Here is an 18981-nt window from a genome sequence, read left to right on the forward strand (position 1 = left end):
TTCCTTACACTCGATGGTAGGAAGAGTGAAAGTATTGTAATCATCAAAAAATTTGAACTCAAGATTTTGATTAATCATCAAGTTTTTTTCCCCCTTAAGTTCAGCAAACATATTTTTGTCATTATGTTTGTCTGAGAATACAATAACTCAAAAACGTCCCAAGATGAAATTTGGTCTTTACACCATATTTGTAGAGTGTTGTCAAATTTTGAATGAAACCCATTCATTTTGCATTTATGTGTTTGCCGTAATATAATATAACTACAAAATGAAGAGAACTAGATGGATAAAATGTAGATGCATATAAAATTTGGAACCAAATCCGCCAAAGGGTTGATCATCTATCGGTATCTTATGTAAACATAACTCAAAAATGCAATGACTTAAATATGTGAAATTTGATATGTGATTTTATAACTACATTATGTTAAATTATGATTTCAGTAAGTAGAGAAAACTAGTTCGATTTTTAAATATTATTGAATGCCAGAGATGAATCCGTAAAGATCAATATTTCTTAATTAGTGTTTGCCAGTGGCATTATCCAAGGTCCATGTTTATCTGCAAGAGAGAAGTATACCATGCTTTTAGGATGAATTCAAGAAATGTTTAGGAAGACTGTCTTATTATTTATATCTAGCAGAAACAGAGTAAACTTACCATCGTTAGCATTTTTACTAGAAGGAAAGATTCGCACAGCTGGGATTTTATTGCTGAAGTGTATATCATTCTGCCTGTTTTTCTGTGATAACAGTTAAGTGCCAAACTAGCATATAAGCCATTTGTTCCTCCAATAGAAATACAATGCTTTATTTCAATCCACTGGTTAATATTTTTAATGGATGAATTTAAAAAAAATGTGGGTTTCTATTGGAAAATTTGACAACATGTAAATAGTCTCATGCAAATATTATTCACAATCATTTAATATGTTGAAGTAGGATTACATAATTTTCTTGATTTCTAAGTTAATGATTCTATGAGTTGATTGAGTGTTAAAGATTATGAATCGTAAGTGTGCAGATAACTCCTTGTAACCTTGTATATTGCTTAAAACAAGCATAGACAATTTAGCATTTTGTTACAAAAAAATGTGTACAAGGAGATTTAAAGATGTTTTTATATTTATAAAATTCAAACATTTCAAAATTTTCCAAAGCGTGATAATTTTATTAAAGGAGAAATTTATAAATGTTACAAGAGCAAAAACTTGTTAAATAAATATCACACAGAGAAAGTAAGCAACTCCATACAAAAGTTATAAACAAATATAAATGCATACTTGTAAATAACATAGTAAGGTAATATTTTTTTTATGATAACTTGGTCCACTGAAATCGAAATATGTTAATCAAAGAATTTTATAGCAGTCTTCTCTATAATTTGCAAAAAAAATCTAGTAGTACATGGAATATTTTAAATGCTAAATAAGGCATTAATCTAAAAAACATACAAATAACAATCTACTTTATTTAACTTCTATTCAGTAATCAATATTTGTTTCATTATAGAAACAAGTTTTAAATGCAAAATAAAATGTTACTGATTAATTGTGGGCAATTTAAACATAAAAATGTAACTTTTCAACATAAACGCTTTCAACATGTAAAATTAAATGAAACTTATATATCACCCAAATCAGAATCATACAATAGTAATTTTTTTCTTATCAGATATGAACAATCAAAATTAAAACAGTACACTGGACATCATTTTGGAACTGTGTAAAATGCCCTTATCAAAATGCAAAACATAAATTTACCTACATATTTGATTTAAAGAACTACATTCATTTAAGCATTCATGTCAACAATTTTTTACAGTAGGAGTGAAATTCTTACAATACACAAGAAAATTTCTGATGATAAAAAGATTAGTTTGCTACAGTTCCTCCCCCCCCTCCAATATCTCTCTTCAGTCAACAATGCAATATGGTATTAAGATTAAGTATATCAAATTTTTAAAGATAAAAATATCCAAAAAGTATTAAAATGAAAAATGTTTTCAACATTAACTAGTTAATTATCACATACCATTTTTTAATAAAATGGTTGATATACAATTAAAAAAATAACTGGAATTCAGAATACTCTAACTTATAATTCCTGCATTTTAATATAAATACATAAAAGGTTAAATACAAAAAAAATTACACTACAATTACAATTTAAAAAAAAAATGCACAACCTATTAAAAACTTCAATAGCTCTCATAACATTATCTTAGAAACATCTTTTGGCAATGGTTAATTTGCATCAATATGCTTTATAAACACTTTAGACTGAAATCTGGTACTTGGCAAAAAGCAAAATTTTGATTAAAAGTTCTCGATCACTACAGCTTTATACGGTAATATTTGACTTTTAAAAAATTTGGCATTATGCTAAGTACAAGATTCTGAACTTAATTCCATCATCTCATTTCTTTGAGCGATGTGCAGTTGGATGCATACTTTTTGGAATGCTGATGTTTGACAGTTCTGTGACAGATTTTATTTTTTTTCTCGTCGCAGGAATCGGAGGTTTCCACACCTGAATCTTCTTGCACGTCATTTTGTTTCTGAAACAAAAGCATCTCATTCTGCACATCGTGCAAATGTTTATCTGCTATGCACTGCACTGCTTCAGGGGGATCACTGACATTTAAGGTTTGTTTCACTGGATGGATACTATCTGTGGCATGAGGATCCATAATTTTCGGTTTCACATCCTTCCAGAAATTAAAGACATCTGTGGATTTTTTATTGCTTTCTTCCATTTTGAGCACTGGGGTTGACAAGTGGTCAATTAATTTGGGCTTGTAAGGTTCTTCAACCATACCAGATTCTTTCCAATGTATTTTATTCAACACCAAATTGGTAAGCAAATGGTAGAAATTGTCAGCTTCATAATAACCTACGGAGAAAAAAAAATATAATTATTAAATTACCTCCATCTTAACTAAAAAAAAAAGAAAAATTAACATTTTTAAGCATAGATTTGGAACAATATGATTTATCAGTTTGGTACAACCTGCTGAAAAAAAATTAAAATGTTATTGATTATTCATGAATTAATGATCAGACTTTAAAACAAACAAATATCAGTTGCTATGGAAAAACAATTATTTATTTTTATGAAAAATGCAAATTTTAATATAAGAATGATCTAATTTGGTTTATCAAAAAGAAAAGTTCACTTTTAAATATATATTCAAACCCTCCACTTTATATTAGTTCGAACACATAAAACTGCTTTTCACTAAAAGAAAATGACCTATCAACTATTGGCAGCTGCAATTAGAACTTTTCTTGTTCGCAGCATTACTTTTTTTTAAAATATAGCTTAGAAATTTGCCAACAGAAATATATTCTACAACATATCAATAATTTCGAATGAAAATATTGCTAAAATTGAAGCCAAAAAATGAAGTTTTCTTTAAGATGTTACATTTAATAAATAATTCAATATTAAAATAATATCAATAATAAAGTAAAAGGAATGAAAAATTGATTAAACAAGCAAATTCAATTTAGGTGGAATTATTATATAATAAAGTGAAACATATCAAAACCAATTATAGAATAAATTTATATTTATGCGATACATTGTGATGATTTGAAGATGAAGTGATTGCAATTGATGAGAGATTAAGATACTGGTTGAAACCTTACCTGGGAACACATTCATATCAATGATTGCATAATGTCCTGTTCTGTTATCAATAACAACATCAATCCCAAGTAGATCCAATCCAAGATATTTATGTAAAACTCTCACAATATTATCCATTTTCTTTTGTTCTGGCCAAACAGTTGGTGTATATGATTCATTGTCATCCAACTGAAAGGTTTAATTAAATATGTAATAATAGGCAAATAAATGCTAAATAAAAAAAAAAAAGTAAAACACATCAACACCGTAAGGAGAAAATTTAAAAATAAACTTACTGACGTCAATTCCGACACTGAGTTTGGTTTTGAAATTTCATTACTATCAAAAAATATTGTTTTCTGGTCTGAAAAGGAAACAAATGCAAGAAAAATAAAAATATAAAAATATGCATGGTACAAAATTGATAAAAGACAACCTATCAAAATATTAAGAAACAAATAAAAATACGAGATTAATTATTATTGGCTGACTCAACTCTGCTCAAAAGAAGAATATCATTGTGTACCAAAATATATGTTTTCTCAATCAAAATAATTGGGTGCTAAAGAATTAAATGACATATAAAACATTCATGAAATAAATGGAAAAATTAAAACTAATAATAACTTGGTTCTTGGATTCATTCATGGATTTGATATAATTAAATATCATAAAAAACTTATGAAAAAAAGCGGCCCAAAAAAATTTAAATAAGATTTTATTTAAGAAATATGAAATATTTACCACAAGCACTGAAATTTTTCAAAGATGGTCGTTCAATCACAAAATACTCCTGTCCAATAATGAACAGTTTATACAGCACTGCATTGTGATTAATGAACTTCTGAACAACACAAGGTGGAGTTATATCATTCAGGCCTTCTTCATTGAAAATGATACACATCTGTTAAAAGAAATATAAGATATAAAAGACAGATATAAAAGACAATTTTCAGATATAAAAGACAATTTTAATGTCTCTATCATTTTTTTTTTCTTTTACAGAGTGACAACAGAATTCAAATGTTGACAGACAGAAATGCTAATTTCTAAAAATATTTTTTTCTACCTAGACCCAGATTTTAAAAAACATTCCCAGTTAGATTGTATCACCACTATTATAAAATTCGAAATATTCAATTTTAACTTGACACTCGGCTTTAACTTAGTTTCAGTAGAAATAAGAAAATTCCTGGAAATTTAAATGCATACTAAAAATGAATAATTGAATAGAAAGTGCATGGGGGGAGATACATGGTAAAACTAGAAGTGTTCCTCCCTTAATACTTTTTTTTTAATTCACATTCAAGGAAATCATATATAATCTATGACCAAAAAAGTATTGTGCCTACACATAATACACAACGTATGTTTTGACAATTCACAAAACTATCTAAATTGATCTTTTTAAATTTATCTGCAAGATATGATTAGCATGAGTAAAGTTCAGACTATTAGGTGAACTCAGTTGTCACTCTACATCACAGTAGGTTTGATACTTATAACCATTAGAAGTAAAAATTGAATTAAAAAATATTTTTATTCGGATAAACTATGAAAACTACAGAAAAATTAAATAATTTTCACCTGGTGGGAGCGAGTAGAACCATGAGCCATAGTTGGTTTACAAACTAAAAGGAGAAAAATTATTAAAACTTATCCATTTTATCCCAAATAGTTAATATTAAAAAGACACTCACCAAAATAGAAAACAAACCACCACTTATTTTTATGGTTAAAATACAATTATTAATGATAAGTTCAAAAACTTCATAGTTAATATCTTGGAAATCAAGAATTTGTTATAATTATTTGGGCAAAATTTGTAACGATTATCAAAAAAAGAACCAGAGAAAAAAATCATATTTACAATACATATCAAATATTGTACTATTACAATATTTTACCTCAGATTTAAAAATTAAATTAGTCAATATTTCATATCCTTAAAATCAAACATATTATGAAAGCAATTTCTTTGTATTAAATATGGCAAAACTATATTAAACTAGAAGATATTACCAGCTGATGGGCTCTTATCGTATCAGCTATGCTTGAGATATGATTTAACATGTCTTGATTTTGTTTTGTCTACCGTTGTGCAATTCTCTTTCTTGCTTAAGATTTATTTCTTTGCAGTTGAAATCCTCTCACCATCCCCTCTTCTCACTGTATATCTTTTTTCTATGCAGACAAAATATCAAATGTTTAAGGTGTATCAGGTTATGAGACTTTGGTCCCCGCATGCGAGGGTTGAAGATGACAGCTTAGAGCTTTTAGGAGTGTGTGATGAAACTAATGGCAGAAGACTTGTTATTGAATAAAAGGAAGTTAAAACAAAAAACGTTTAAATAAAATGTGGCTTGAAAGAATTACAAATGAAAAGTATTCATATTGGGACTTAAATTATTCTTAAATAAAAAATGACAAGGAAAAATATGACTTGCCTCTATCTTTGAATCCTAAGTTAATGGCTTTAAGATATAAGAAAAAAATTGCATATAATGGTGATGTTGGCACAATAGGAAATTGCAGAAAGGTATAAACCAATAGGTTTGTTCTCGAATTTTGAAAATATACCTTTTGAACAGAATTTAAGGCCTGAAATAATAATGTCTTCCCAACATAATTTTTTCAAAACACTTTTTATTTAAAAGTTTATTTTTTTATTTTTTTTTCCATTCTACATTTTTTTTATTTCAAATATATTTCTTTTATTGTTATTCTTATCCCATTTGCCATCTTGTAATTTGTAGTTCTATTTTCTTGTTCTCAAACTTCTTGCAATTAGATTTTGTACAACGTTTGATAGAAACCTACAAATCTGATGTGACCACATACCAAATTTCATTTATCTAGACCAATACGTTTTCGAGTTATTATATTTACAGACATAATGACCATAAACATAATTCCAAAAAAGTGTTTTTCAGATTCAGTGAGATCTAAAACATGTAAATTCATCTTGAGGTTGATTTTTTTGCAATTACTATATTTTTTCTTTCTATAATTCATATACAAGAAAATAAAGAGCAAAGCTAATTTCTATTAAACATTTTTATATTCTAGATTAAACAAACTGTTCTTAATTAAAAGAAGTAAACATCAGCTTATAGTGATCTGGAAAAATAATGAGACTACACAATAATATATACACAATTGCAATTTGATAAAACTATTAGAAAATAATTTGAGCCTTTATACTTATGTCTGTTCATAAAGCACCTCTATCCAACCTGGAGGGAACAAATTAGAGCAAAATTTTCTGAAGAAATAGAAGTATACATATCTTTTAAAATATATTTGTGTTTAAAACTGAACAAAACCTTAGATAATGCAGAAAATAGTAACTGACAGATCAGCTGGTAGAGGAGAGAATTTATTGTGACATAATACAGTAAAGTAAAGTCTAAACTTGAGATTGCCATAGATGAAATGTCATGCCTCAGATGGTCACATGGATAATATTTAACATGGTAGAATAGTATGTCCAAATGTGATTGAGCAAAGATGGGAGTATCTTAAGTAGCAGTAATTACACATACATAAGTTACATTTATCATTGTATAAATTGCTTCAAATTTTATATTAATTAAGGTAATACTCCAAAAAACATCTTACCAAGAGGAAAATCAACTCCAGCTGACTTCATCTTAGTCAAATTTTCTTGAACATTCATACTTGTTAATTCAACAAATGCAGGAATAAAAATATCACCTAAACAAATAATTTTTATTAATTGATGAAAAAAATTGAAAGTACAAAATAAAAGTGACAGTAGCACATCCATATTTTTCATTCCTAATTATAACTATGCAAATATAGAAAAGAAACAAAAGTTACAACCTTGCATACAGCAAATTGGCAAATCATGTCAATACAATTAGAATTTTGTTTTCAATTTAACTTCAGGGCTGAAATTAGTTTAGCAGTTAAGTATGTTCCTTCACATTGGCAAGGATGCCAAGTAGGCAAAGTCAAAAATCAAGATTGTTAATATGACAAACTGTAAAGCAACAACAGCAGTAATAACTTACTAATGTTTTTTTATTACAATTATTAACTTTATCAAATTAAGATAAAAATAATATATATATATATATATATATATATATATATATATATATATATATATGATGAAACAAAATTCTGTAAAGTGGAAATATTTTAACTTCTTGGCAATACAACTTCGGAATTGCCGTCTTTTCTAGAAATTTGAGAGTTTTAAGAGACCAAATAAAAATTCTATTGCAATCATTGATAAAGGAATTTCTGTTATGCTTTTATTTAATAAAACTGTGCATGATGGTCTGTATTTCTGACCTTGACGATCAGAAAACAGTGCCAAACACTAACAAGAATTTCAGCTTAAGTGTAAGTTCCTCCTAATATTTTTCAGTACTATAAGAGTGAGAATGGCCGTTGTTAAGAAAAATATTTGAAAAATAGTTAATAAATTTTACTTGAAATCCAATACAGAATCAGACAGAAAGACAAATGCAGCCTACATAAATAAGAACCAAACAGGAATATTTAAAAAAATGTTGCATTTATTCAAGCACAGGATGCTACTACATGAAAAAGTGAGAGAAGCATCACGTTCACATTACAGGAATCACAGTCACATTTTATTCGGCCATTATAACAAATGGGCGAACAAGACCATCCATCTTTTTCACCAATTTAATTAAATAAGATTTATGTTAGAAAATAATTAGCTGCATATTTATGGAGATCAAAATAGATTATATTGAGAACAATGACAATGAATGCTTTGCCAAGAATTAAAAATTGAATGAGTAAACTAATACTTTTTCAAGAGTAAAAATTTTTTCATTCATATTTTTTTGGCACTTTTTAGTAAAGTGCAATGCAGAAAATTGGCTTTAGTACCTCAAATATATAAAAGACATAAAAGCATAATGAAATTGCAGTTTTATGAATATTCTTTAAAATTTGTAATGATTAATACTACCCTCCCTTTTATTTTAGAGCCTCAAGAATATACCTAAATAATAGCCATTCTATATAATATGTAAATACTTTTTTAAAGTTAAACAGCTAACTTATTAAAGTTCTTTAAAAAAAATTCTATTCTAAAAAAGTTCTATTTAAAAAAATTCCACACTATAAAAACAAAATTAAAAATGTTACATTAATTTGAATGAGATAAAACAATTTTTGAATAATTTTTTTGAATTTTAATATTTCCTTTTAAGACCTTATTTACTAGAAAACTGTATGCTCTGACTGATTCTTCAATTTAAATTTCTATGAAATTTAATTGTTAAAAGAATGATTTTTTTCCCTTTTTTGCTAAAACCAATTTATATTAGTGTAAGTATTTTCAGTTATTCAAAACTCATTTAGAATTTTATTTCTAGAACAATGTTTTTGAAATCATAAAAAGAGTAAGCCTTCTCTTAAGAAAAGAAACTAGTCATACCTTCATCACAAATTTCACTTTCATTCACTATCCGGTACTGCTCATAACGACCCAATACCTTTTCAACATTTTCAAGCGGATCAATAACCGCCATTGTAGGGTGAGCATCAATGTAATCCTGAAATTACATACATATATGTAATGAAATCTCTTAACCTATTTACAATCCTAAAAAATTCCTATTTATTAAATCAGTTCATATTGTTTTCCAAAATTTTCTTTTATTTCTTGATTTAAATCCCCCATTTTATTTAGTTATTTCTAACATGTCCACTAAAAAAGTCTCAAGTTACAAGTCAAGAGATAAAAAAAATACCAGAGTATTCCTTCCAATGATACCCTTTCCTAAACAGACAAGTGTAAACGGAATTCTTAAAAGAACCTCTGGTAAAAGTACTAAGGGAAAAAACTTCACTTGCTTTCACTTTTGTCCCCACGTAGAAATTATACTCTCCTGTGGAAAAATAAATTTCCACAGAAGCCTGACTGCCCCAAAATGAATAATATATATACACTGATGTAAGAAATTAAGAGAATTTGCATATTTTATCAAATTGCATGAAAAGAACTGAACTGAAGAAAAAAAACACTGCTTCTAGATAAAAATGCAAATATTGTACAGCAAATACGTAAGCGTACACATGTGTATAGGTGGAATCAGCAGAAAACCAGGCTTTATAAGCATGTGGAGGGAAGACGAATTTTGTTCGCTAGCAAGCATCAGCGAATTTCTTGGTGTTATTTCGCAGCAATCGGTGAAATTCACATTGGAACAGTAAAAATGAGTAACCGCCAACATTTAGATGATGGAATGAGGTAGCGAATTGTGGAGGAAGGCCAATCACAAGTCCAGATATGCAGAGAGTTTCATTTAACGCCCAGCATCATGTGCAACCTATGGAAAAAATCCCATTATTTCCAGTATGACATCACGCTGCAAGGCGTGTATAGCTAGCTGTAAGAGGGGACCATACCTCTTATTAACCCATTTCTTTTGTGTATTCTGCAACCGCTGTTTCAGACCTTCAGACTTCCATGAGTGTTAAGCACAAACATGTGTGTCTATTATATCTGTTTAGTGTTTATTTTGTTTGAATTGTATCAACCTATGTTCACATCAAATTTTATTAAAATCTGTCCAGTAGTTCTGGAGATCGTAGATCAAATATGAAAATTCTCTTAATTTCTTACACCAGTGTATATATACACACACACACACAAAATAAACTTTACAAGAAATAAGCTTTTAATTATATGCTACTCAACATGTTACTTACTAATTTTGTTACATCAGGCAAAAATATAAATTTTCTATTTAATATTATAAAATATAATAATTAGAAAATTAATAACTTGCAAATAAAAAAAATATTTTTAATTTATTTATAATAAACTTAAATTAGCAGGAAGGAAAAAAAAAGTAAACTTATATTTTTACAGATTCTTCAGGTTACATAATACATATTTTAAACAATGCAAATAGTAATGTCAATTTTTAGACACATGACTTAACAAATATATATTAAACATACAATTAAAAATTCAAAAAGACGAAAATTTTTCTCTCGCATTTCATGTAATAATTCATTTATTAAATTTGCTATATAATTTTTCCTCTGAAAATTAAGCATGAAACAAAGAGAACGTTTTTCTTCTAATTTATTTTAAATATATAATCAAACTGTAAAAAAAAGGGACCCTTTCTTTAAAAAGTACTTTAGATTCATATGTAAAGTAAAATTGTATGAAAATTGTGTACCTGAATTGCTTCACACACAGCTTTTGCTTGTGGATCACCCTTTTTAGCTTGCACAAGAATATCTGACATTTTGTGGACAATAGCTGAAAATGGCCCTTGCTCATCAAAACTTCGATTCATATCCAGCTTTAAAATGAATAAAATAAAATTAGAGCACAAAAATATTTATTTTACATTGTTTTATATCATAAAAATAATATGAAACACATAATTTTATAAATATGTATTTGTTGGAATGTATATATATTGACTATTTTAAATTCATGTACAAAATAATGATATTAATATAAAGCCTTCTGCAAGTAAAACTTTGTAGTAAAATTTAGAACACAGGTTTGGTTTTTTTTTTTTTTTTTTTTTTTTTTTTTTGCAAATGAACCATTTTATTTTTATGTATTAACAAAAAAAAAAAAAAAAATTCAGGCGTATCTGGTGAAATTATTGCTGAAGAAAGATATTTCTTCTATTAAATATCATTTAAATAAATATTTGTTGAAAAATTTGTTTATATATGATATTTAATAATATACAATATTTATAGAAATATTTCATAACATGAGTTTCCCTTTTCAAGCATCAAAACTATAAGGAGTAATTTTTCTTGCACCAACTGTATTTTCTGTAAGTTAACAGCATAACCCTATCACGGATCAGTTGAATTATACATAACTTTCTGTTTTATAAATTAAAAAGTGAATACTGGACAGAACTGAAAAATGAATGCAGTATTTAGAAAAATAATTTATTTTAAAACATTCAGTTAAAAACTTTCTGGTAAAAATATTTCAATATATTTATAAAAAATACTTTTTTTAACTCATATATATAGAGATTTTGTATTATATCATATAGAACAATATTAAAAATATTTCTCACCTTAACAAGTTCAAGCCCGGCTGCTCTGTAAAATAAAATGGAAAGGTAGTTAGAATCAAAAACAAATCCACAAAAATTTTAATTAATTAAAGTATTTTTAATTTCTTTTAAGTAGTGTAATCAAAAACAAGTAAAACTTTTTTTTAATAATTATATTGAATATTTGACAGTGTATTTGTATTACTTAAACAAATAAAATAAATTATCATCCACCAAGCAAATTCCTAATTTTAGTAAATAAGTAAAATATTATTTAAGGATAACTTCATTTTATATCACCAATAAAATTACAACATAGTGTATAATGTGAATTCTTTTAAAGATAAAACATCACACTAAAGAGCCAATTGAATAGCTTAAAAAAAATTACTCAATTTTATTCTAATGCAAATCTAAAATTTGTGATATCAATTTTTTCCAATCATAAATCTTAATTATTTTTCAAAGAAAACTTTAGTTCACATTTTGTTGTAAAATTACAATAGTAAGAACAATTTTTCAATTGATTTTTATTCTTGATCTAATTCTTTTCATAAGAAATTTCTGAAATATGCAATTAACTATAATTATGTCTTTCTCTCTCTCTCTCTCACTCTATATATATATATATATATATATATATATATATATATATATATACTCACACACATAGAATTCATCCTTAATTATCATTTTTTTTTAAATTTATGTTTGCTAATATGTACAACCTCAAACAGGGGGCAATAAGAATCAATATTAAAATTATCTTCTGCATAAGCCTGAGCATCAGAATGCACTGGGTTGTCAAAGAGAAACACTTGATAACTGGTTGTGATTCTATAAGGATGCTTTGATATTGTGTTCTCAGAGAGCAAAGTACTAGGGTATGGTTGCTTAGCTAACCTAGTTATTTAAGCTTTTGTGCAAACGAATTTCAATACTCCTTCTATTATTTTTTCTAGTAAATCTTTTCTGCTTTAACTTCAAATATTCACCTACACTCAAGAGACAAAACATTATGACCACCTGTCAATAACGAGTTGGCCCACCTTTGGCGCGCAACACAGCTTTAACCCACCTTGGCATGGATGCCACAAGTCCTTGGTAGATGGCCGGAGACAGATTGTACCAAATGTGTAAGCAACGGTCACGCAAATCCGAGATATTGCGAATTGGTGGTCTTTGAACTCTGAGCTGCCGTCCCATGTCATCCCAAAGGTGTTCTATCGGATTAAGATCCGGTGAGTTAGGCGGCCAGAACATTAACTGGAATTCAGCATCATGTTCCTGGAACCACTCCAGCGCAATTTTAGCCTTGTGACACGGGGCGTCGTCCTGTTGGAACATTTTATTTCCAGCTGGAAAAACAGAGGCCATGTAAGGGTGCACCTGGTCCGCAATGATGTTCAGATACTCTGTAGCATTCATGGTATGCTCTACCACAACCACGGGTCCCAAAGACGCCCAAGACAACGTCCCCCCAAAGCATAATACCGCCACCACTGGCCTGTGTATGACCTACTGTACATTGAGGGAGCAACTGTTCGCCTAGAAGACGGCGTATCCTGACACGGCCATCGGCGTGATGCATGACAAACCGTGATTCATCTGACCAGGCAACTCTCTCCCACTGATCCATGGATCAGTCACGATGTTCCCGGACCCAGCGCAGGAGCAGTTGGCGACGACGCTTGGTCAGCAAAGGCACACGAGTGGGACGTTTGCTGTGTAGCTCCATATCTAGCAGTGTCCGCTGAACAGTGTGCTCCGATACTATTCTACTTGGCTCTGCATTGTATTGGGCTGTCAACTGAGCCATTGTCTGGCTCCGGTTTTGCTTCACCATGCGAGACAGTCTCCGACGACCTTTTTCTTTGATAGCGTGTGGACGTCCAACACCATGTCGTCTACTGCTGCTTTCACCGTCATTCATCCACTTTGTGTAAGTACTAACAATTGTAGATCGCGCACAACCCACGAGTCGTGAAGTTTCGGAAATACTTGTTCCGAGCCTTCGAGCCATTACAATCTGCCCTCTATCAAAGTCGCTTAGATCCGCAGCCTTCCCCATCACGCAGAGAAGTGAAAGAGTGATTCTTCAGATGACAATCATTGATTGATGGAGTACCCGTCCGAAATGTGCTACCTCCAAACCTTGCAAATGAGTAAACTTGGCTTTATATAAACTACCCTGAGCTGTGAACCTCAGCTGGTTACGGTGGAAAAAGAAGAGCTGAACAGAGTCCTCTGGAGAAAAATTCACATGACAGGTGAGGGAGAGAGGGTGTGATATCTTAGCCAATAGGAAAGCAGCTGTGAGGGGAGTAGGAGAGGGTGATGCAGGAAGGTTTTCAGATTTTGGTGAGGGTCAGGTAGTGGGTTTACTATTGTTTCAGTGCAGCGAATCAGAAGCTTGCTAGTTTCAGGTGGGTGGGAGAGCTGCGACTTATTCCAGAAGAGCATTAAGGAGGATGAGTTTTCGTGCTTCTTTTGACTTTGTTCCCTTTAATTTTGCTGCTGCAGTTAGGAGTCCGGAGAATTCTTGTAAAAGTTTTCTAATTTCTTTGCAGGCTTCAATTAATTCTTTCATCTCTAAGATGCTGGTTAGAAGGCTGTGGGCTTCTGAAAGTGGGGTAGATTCAGTTGACTGTTGTTGATGTTGGGCCTCTGACTTGATGTGGGTGGATTCTGGGTTGATTCTGTAACTCTTGTGGGGATAATTTTTCAATTCTTAAGGGTGTCAGCATATGATTTTCTATATCCTGCGGCTGGGGCTGTTGATGGGTAGGCAGGGCATTCTTTCCAGGAGGCCAGATGTCCGGTTTTCGTGCAATTAATGTATTTAGGCTCTGGAGATTTTTCTTTCTGTGGGCACTCTGCAGTTGTGTGGTTGCCATTACATTTAATACAGCGCGGATTGCACCTGCAATTCAGTGATTCTTCATTCTCCAGCAGCAGTTAAATACCACTTCCACCTGATCACGTGCCTTCCACGTCATCCAGGCGAGTTCAATGCAAAATGTAGGGGTGGTCATAATGTTTTGGCTCGAGTGTATATATAATGGCAGTTTTTTTTAAGTCTTCAATAAATGGTTTTTACTTCCTCAATGTATATATTTCACTGAAACCCCAAAATTAATCACTGAACATTTGAAATAAACCCTACACTTATACATGATCACCAATAAGATGAAAAATAAATACAAATAAAAAAAACTGATGCAAATACAAAATTTGGAATCATATAGCTAATTTTGAAATGGATAACCTATAAATAATAAGATTCCAGTCATGCTAATAGAACATTTTATAAATATTGATAAAGACATTAATTTAAAGCTCCTTCTTTTGAGAAACTGAATTCATTAACTTCTAAATTTTCTATATTCCATAGTTTCCTGAAATAAGGTAGAATTATTCATAAGCAATCAAAAGTTATTCTAAGCAATCAAAGCATATAAAATTAAAAAAATAACACCAGTTGATCGACAAAAAAATTCGACATGATAAACTGGATAACAGATGGGAAATTAATCCTTCCAACTTTTTCAAAACCTCTACAGATAAATTAAAAAATATATACAAATTTTTAAAAAAAATCAATAAATTTAAAATTTATAGTCCTTACATTTTATAATCTTTTCAATTTTGATACAATTAAGCCAATTTAATAATTTATCAAAACTGTTAGCTCCTATTAAGTATTTCAACTATTACAATAATTTTGAAATAATATTCTAAATATTGTATCAAGTTGCAGTAACAATTATTCTACAATGTCATAAAATGCATACAGTGTCACCTCACAATACAATTCTTTATTTCTTACATTATATAATATCTGATATGCAGTCATAACTTATGCATATTTTTTTAGATTTATATTCCAACAGATCTGAAGGAAATTCACAATTTAAAATATCTTAATTATATAAAAGACAACTTACAGATAATTAAAAAATAATAAACTATGAAATTGCTCCCATGCGATTAATATTCCTTGTTTATAAAAAAATAAACATGATCAGTGACAAATATGAAAATTTTGAGCTGTAACAAGGGATAGAAAAATAACAGCCATAGATGATGTTTTACTAGGCAAAATGCCAAGGTCCTTCATGCAAAAATGGAGAATGATTTACAACAGATTGTACAAAAAGTAGGTTCAGAAGAAAGTGGGACACATTAAAGTAGAATCTTCAAAATATTATAAATTTATAATTGAATAATTTCCTTTTCTAAGATGGTTACTGATGATAACTTTTAAAACCACTAAATAATACTAAAATTTTTAGATGAGATTTGATAGTCTAATATGCAACTTTTTACAAGCTAAGACTAAAAAAAAGACAGAATAAAAATCTTTTTATTAATGGCAAAAGGAAAACTCATTCATTTGTAATAGTTGTTTCAAGAAAGAAATTTGATAAGAAAAGTTGAATTTCAAATATTTTATAACTTATATAGTAATATATATAGTTTACAAAGTAGTATTTTCACAAGTGAATATTCCACTACCTGCAAATATATTCTAAAGAGATGAAAGAATAATGAGGCATCTGCATCAATAAAAGATCTTATGGCAAAATAATATAATTATTCTGACAAAGAAATAAGTATTTAAGTTTCAGAGACATTAAATATACAACTGTTGGCATCTAGCTTCACAGTACAAAAATCTAAATTTAATTTCTTAATAACCACTTAATATGATTAAACAAATAGGAAGGTATTTAAATTGTTAATAACAATCTTAAAATTTCCAACAAAAAGATATTATATATATATATATATACACAAGAAAAACATGTATCAAAATATAAAAGGTTTAAAATAACATATTTTGAAATGCATTTTCAAAATACTTAAATATTAAATATAATATATATTTAGAATTAGAAGGAACAAAGCACGGTATAAAAATGAAAGAAAAGGAATAAAAAAAATCATCAGGTTTAAAAAACAGTTTTTTTATTTAATACATAGAAAGTTTTCATTGACATAACAATAGATAAGTAATATGGACAGTAAATTCATAGCTTACAACTTTCTTTTATCTTTTATGTAGTTATCATGATATAAGATTATCGATAAAAACAAAAAAAATATTATATCTAAAAGTAAACTGAGAACAGGACGAGATAAATCAATATTTGCTTCTCCTGGAGTGAATGATCTGACAGGAGGAAAGAAAAGTGTTATTAATACACTCTGTATTTCCTCCTGTATATAGATAGAATATCAAGAGGCAGTTAGTGATAAATTTTTATTTTATAGAAATTTTTTAGGATATTTTTAGCTGCTTTTTAATTAACATTTTTTGTTCAGCCCTTAAAATAAATAATATTTTCCAAAATAAACATTACTGTCTTTTGATTGTGTATATATAAATATATATATATATATATATATATTGGTATATATATAAATATATACCAATGTTTTTATATATTGGTATATATATATATATAAATATATTGGTATTTATGTAAATTATACCTTCAATAAATTGGAATTATTTGTTTTAAAACTGTTAGCAAAGATTACACTTATTAAAATTTTTGTATTATATGATTTTAAAGTTCTAATATTCTTTCAATATATAACAAAAAATATTGCATTTAATAAGTCATAATATAATTTATATATGTATAATTATAAATTTCTACCAACTTTAAGTAATAACAATTCTTAAAAACTTATATATAATATACTAAAATATATATTAGAAATTGCTGTGAATAAAATTATTAATAAAAAAAAATTAAATATTCACTTTTCCTGGTAGCCAATATTTTCAATGAACTAATTTATGACAATAATATTTCTGTTTTTCCAACAATACACTATTTAAAATTCTCGAAATATTTTAATAATTAAACTATACTACAAATCTATGGCAATATTATTATGTACAAGCATGCAAACTCCTTAATAACTTGCATTTAATTTTTCTTGCTGCTCTATATTTAGGATTCTAATTATAATTGATGTTTGCTGATGTACATTCAATTTGCTTGATTACTTCATTTTTTTAAGGAACAGCACATGAAAACTTCAAAATAATTAAATATCAAATAAAACTAAACCAAAGAAAATAAAACAACAAAAAATTAAGCTATACGCCATAGGATATTTGTTATTCGACAATAAAAAGATATCCGGAAATTTTAACAATTTCGGGATACACATATTTTATTATACATTATATATTATTACATATATATACATATATATATTATTTATACATATTTTAATTCACCTGATATTAAATAAAAAAACATATATATACATATATATTATTAATATATATTTTAATTCACCTGATATTAAATAAAAAAAATCCAATACACTTGGAGCTTATATTTTTTTTATATAAAATATAAAAAACCTACAAAATTCTCTTTTCTTAATATGAATTGGCATATAAAGATTTTAGCATATGGCAGTTTCTTTATTTGAAGTGCGCGCAATTTTCAGTACACATAGGAGCTATTTTACATAAAATTCGTTCAAATCAAAACAGCCAAATAGATGTTATGTCATTTGATGACGGCATTTAAATTAATTAAATTTATTACTTTACCGGCACACAGCAGTTAATTCTTCCGCATTCAATTTCCGGCTTTTCTTTTCGCTCCACCAATATCCCACACGACGAAGAGGAGAATCACTCATTTTTGAATATTATTGAGACAATATAAAAAATTAATGTTACCGGTTATAAATTTTTTACATCAATAATAAGAATAAATACAAAAGAATCAAAGTGATGTTTTCTAAATTTTAATTTTATACAGATTACTACGTCTTTTCCTGCTGCGGAATGATCTACAAATAAGAATGCATAACATAGATTAAAGACATCCTAATCTATGTATTTAACGAATTGTTTAAAAATAATGAAAAGAAAATTTGAATTCCAAAATAATATATTCGTATTCAATCCATAATTTATCTCGGAGCGAATATAACACAGACTGACATCCACCCTCCTCCAGAAAGAATGAAAACAAAGTGAAACCGTTGCCAAATCCAGTATATTACATCACTGTTATTTTATTTATTCGTTCGTTTCGTCACCTCCAAGCAATTCTTAGTAATTTCTTTCGCAATAAAATAATTCTAAGGGTGAGTCAGACATTCAGGTGAAGGCTTTTGTAAGATGACCTGTCCTACGCAAATACTTAGACATGATTATTTCATTAAATTATCGCTGAAAACCTGTTATTTAAGAATTCAAAAAGATGGAGATAAAGCGAAACGAAACTTGAAACTTGAAAACCAAT

The 18981-nt window shown here is 28.4% G+C and overlaps 1 protein-coding gene across 1 annotated transcript; it reads right to left on the reverse strand.

Moving 5' to 3' along the window:
• Positions 1-1271: 1271 nt before the first annotated feature.
• Positions 1272-18709, reverse strand: LOC129975216 (inositol-tetrakisphosphate 1-kinase-like). The gene is made up of 10 exons (XM_056088209.1): positions 18279-18709; positions 11714-11738; positions 10838-10963; positions 9079-9196; positions 7254-7349; positions 5220-5263; positions 4377-4536; positions 3929-3996; positions 3653-3821; positions 1272-2894 (listed from the first exon to the last, which is right to left on the reverse strand). Exons 1-10 carry the CDS (start codon positions 18368-18370, stop codon positions 2413-2415), a joined length of 1380 nt encoding a protein of 459 aa, XP_055944184.1. The 5' UTR covers positions 18371-18709; the 3' UTR covers positions 1272-2412.
• Positions 18710-18981: the final 272 nt, after the last annotated feature.

Source organism: Argiope bruennichi, chromosome 7, assembly GCF_947563725.1.
Source record: "Argiope bruennichi chromosome 7, qqArgBrue1.1, whole genome shotgun sequence".
NCBI classification, from domain to species: Eukaryota; Metazoa; Arthropoda; class Arachnida; order Araneae; family Araneidae; genus Argiope; species Argiope bruennichi.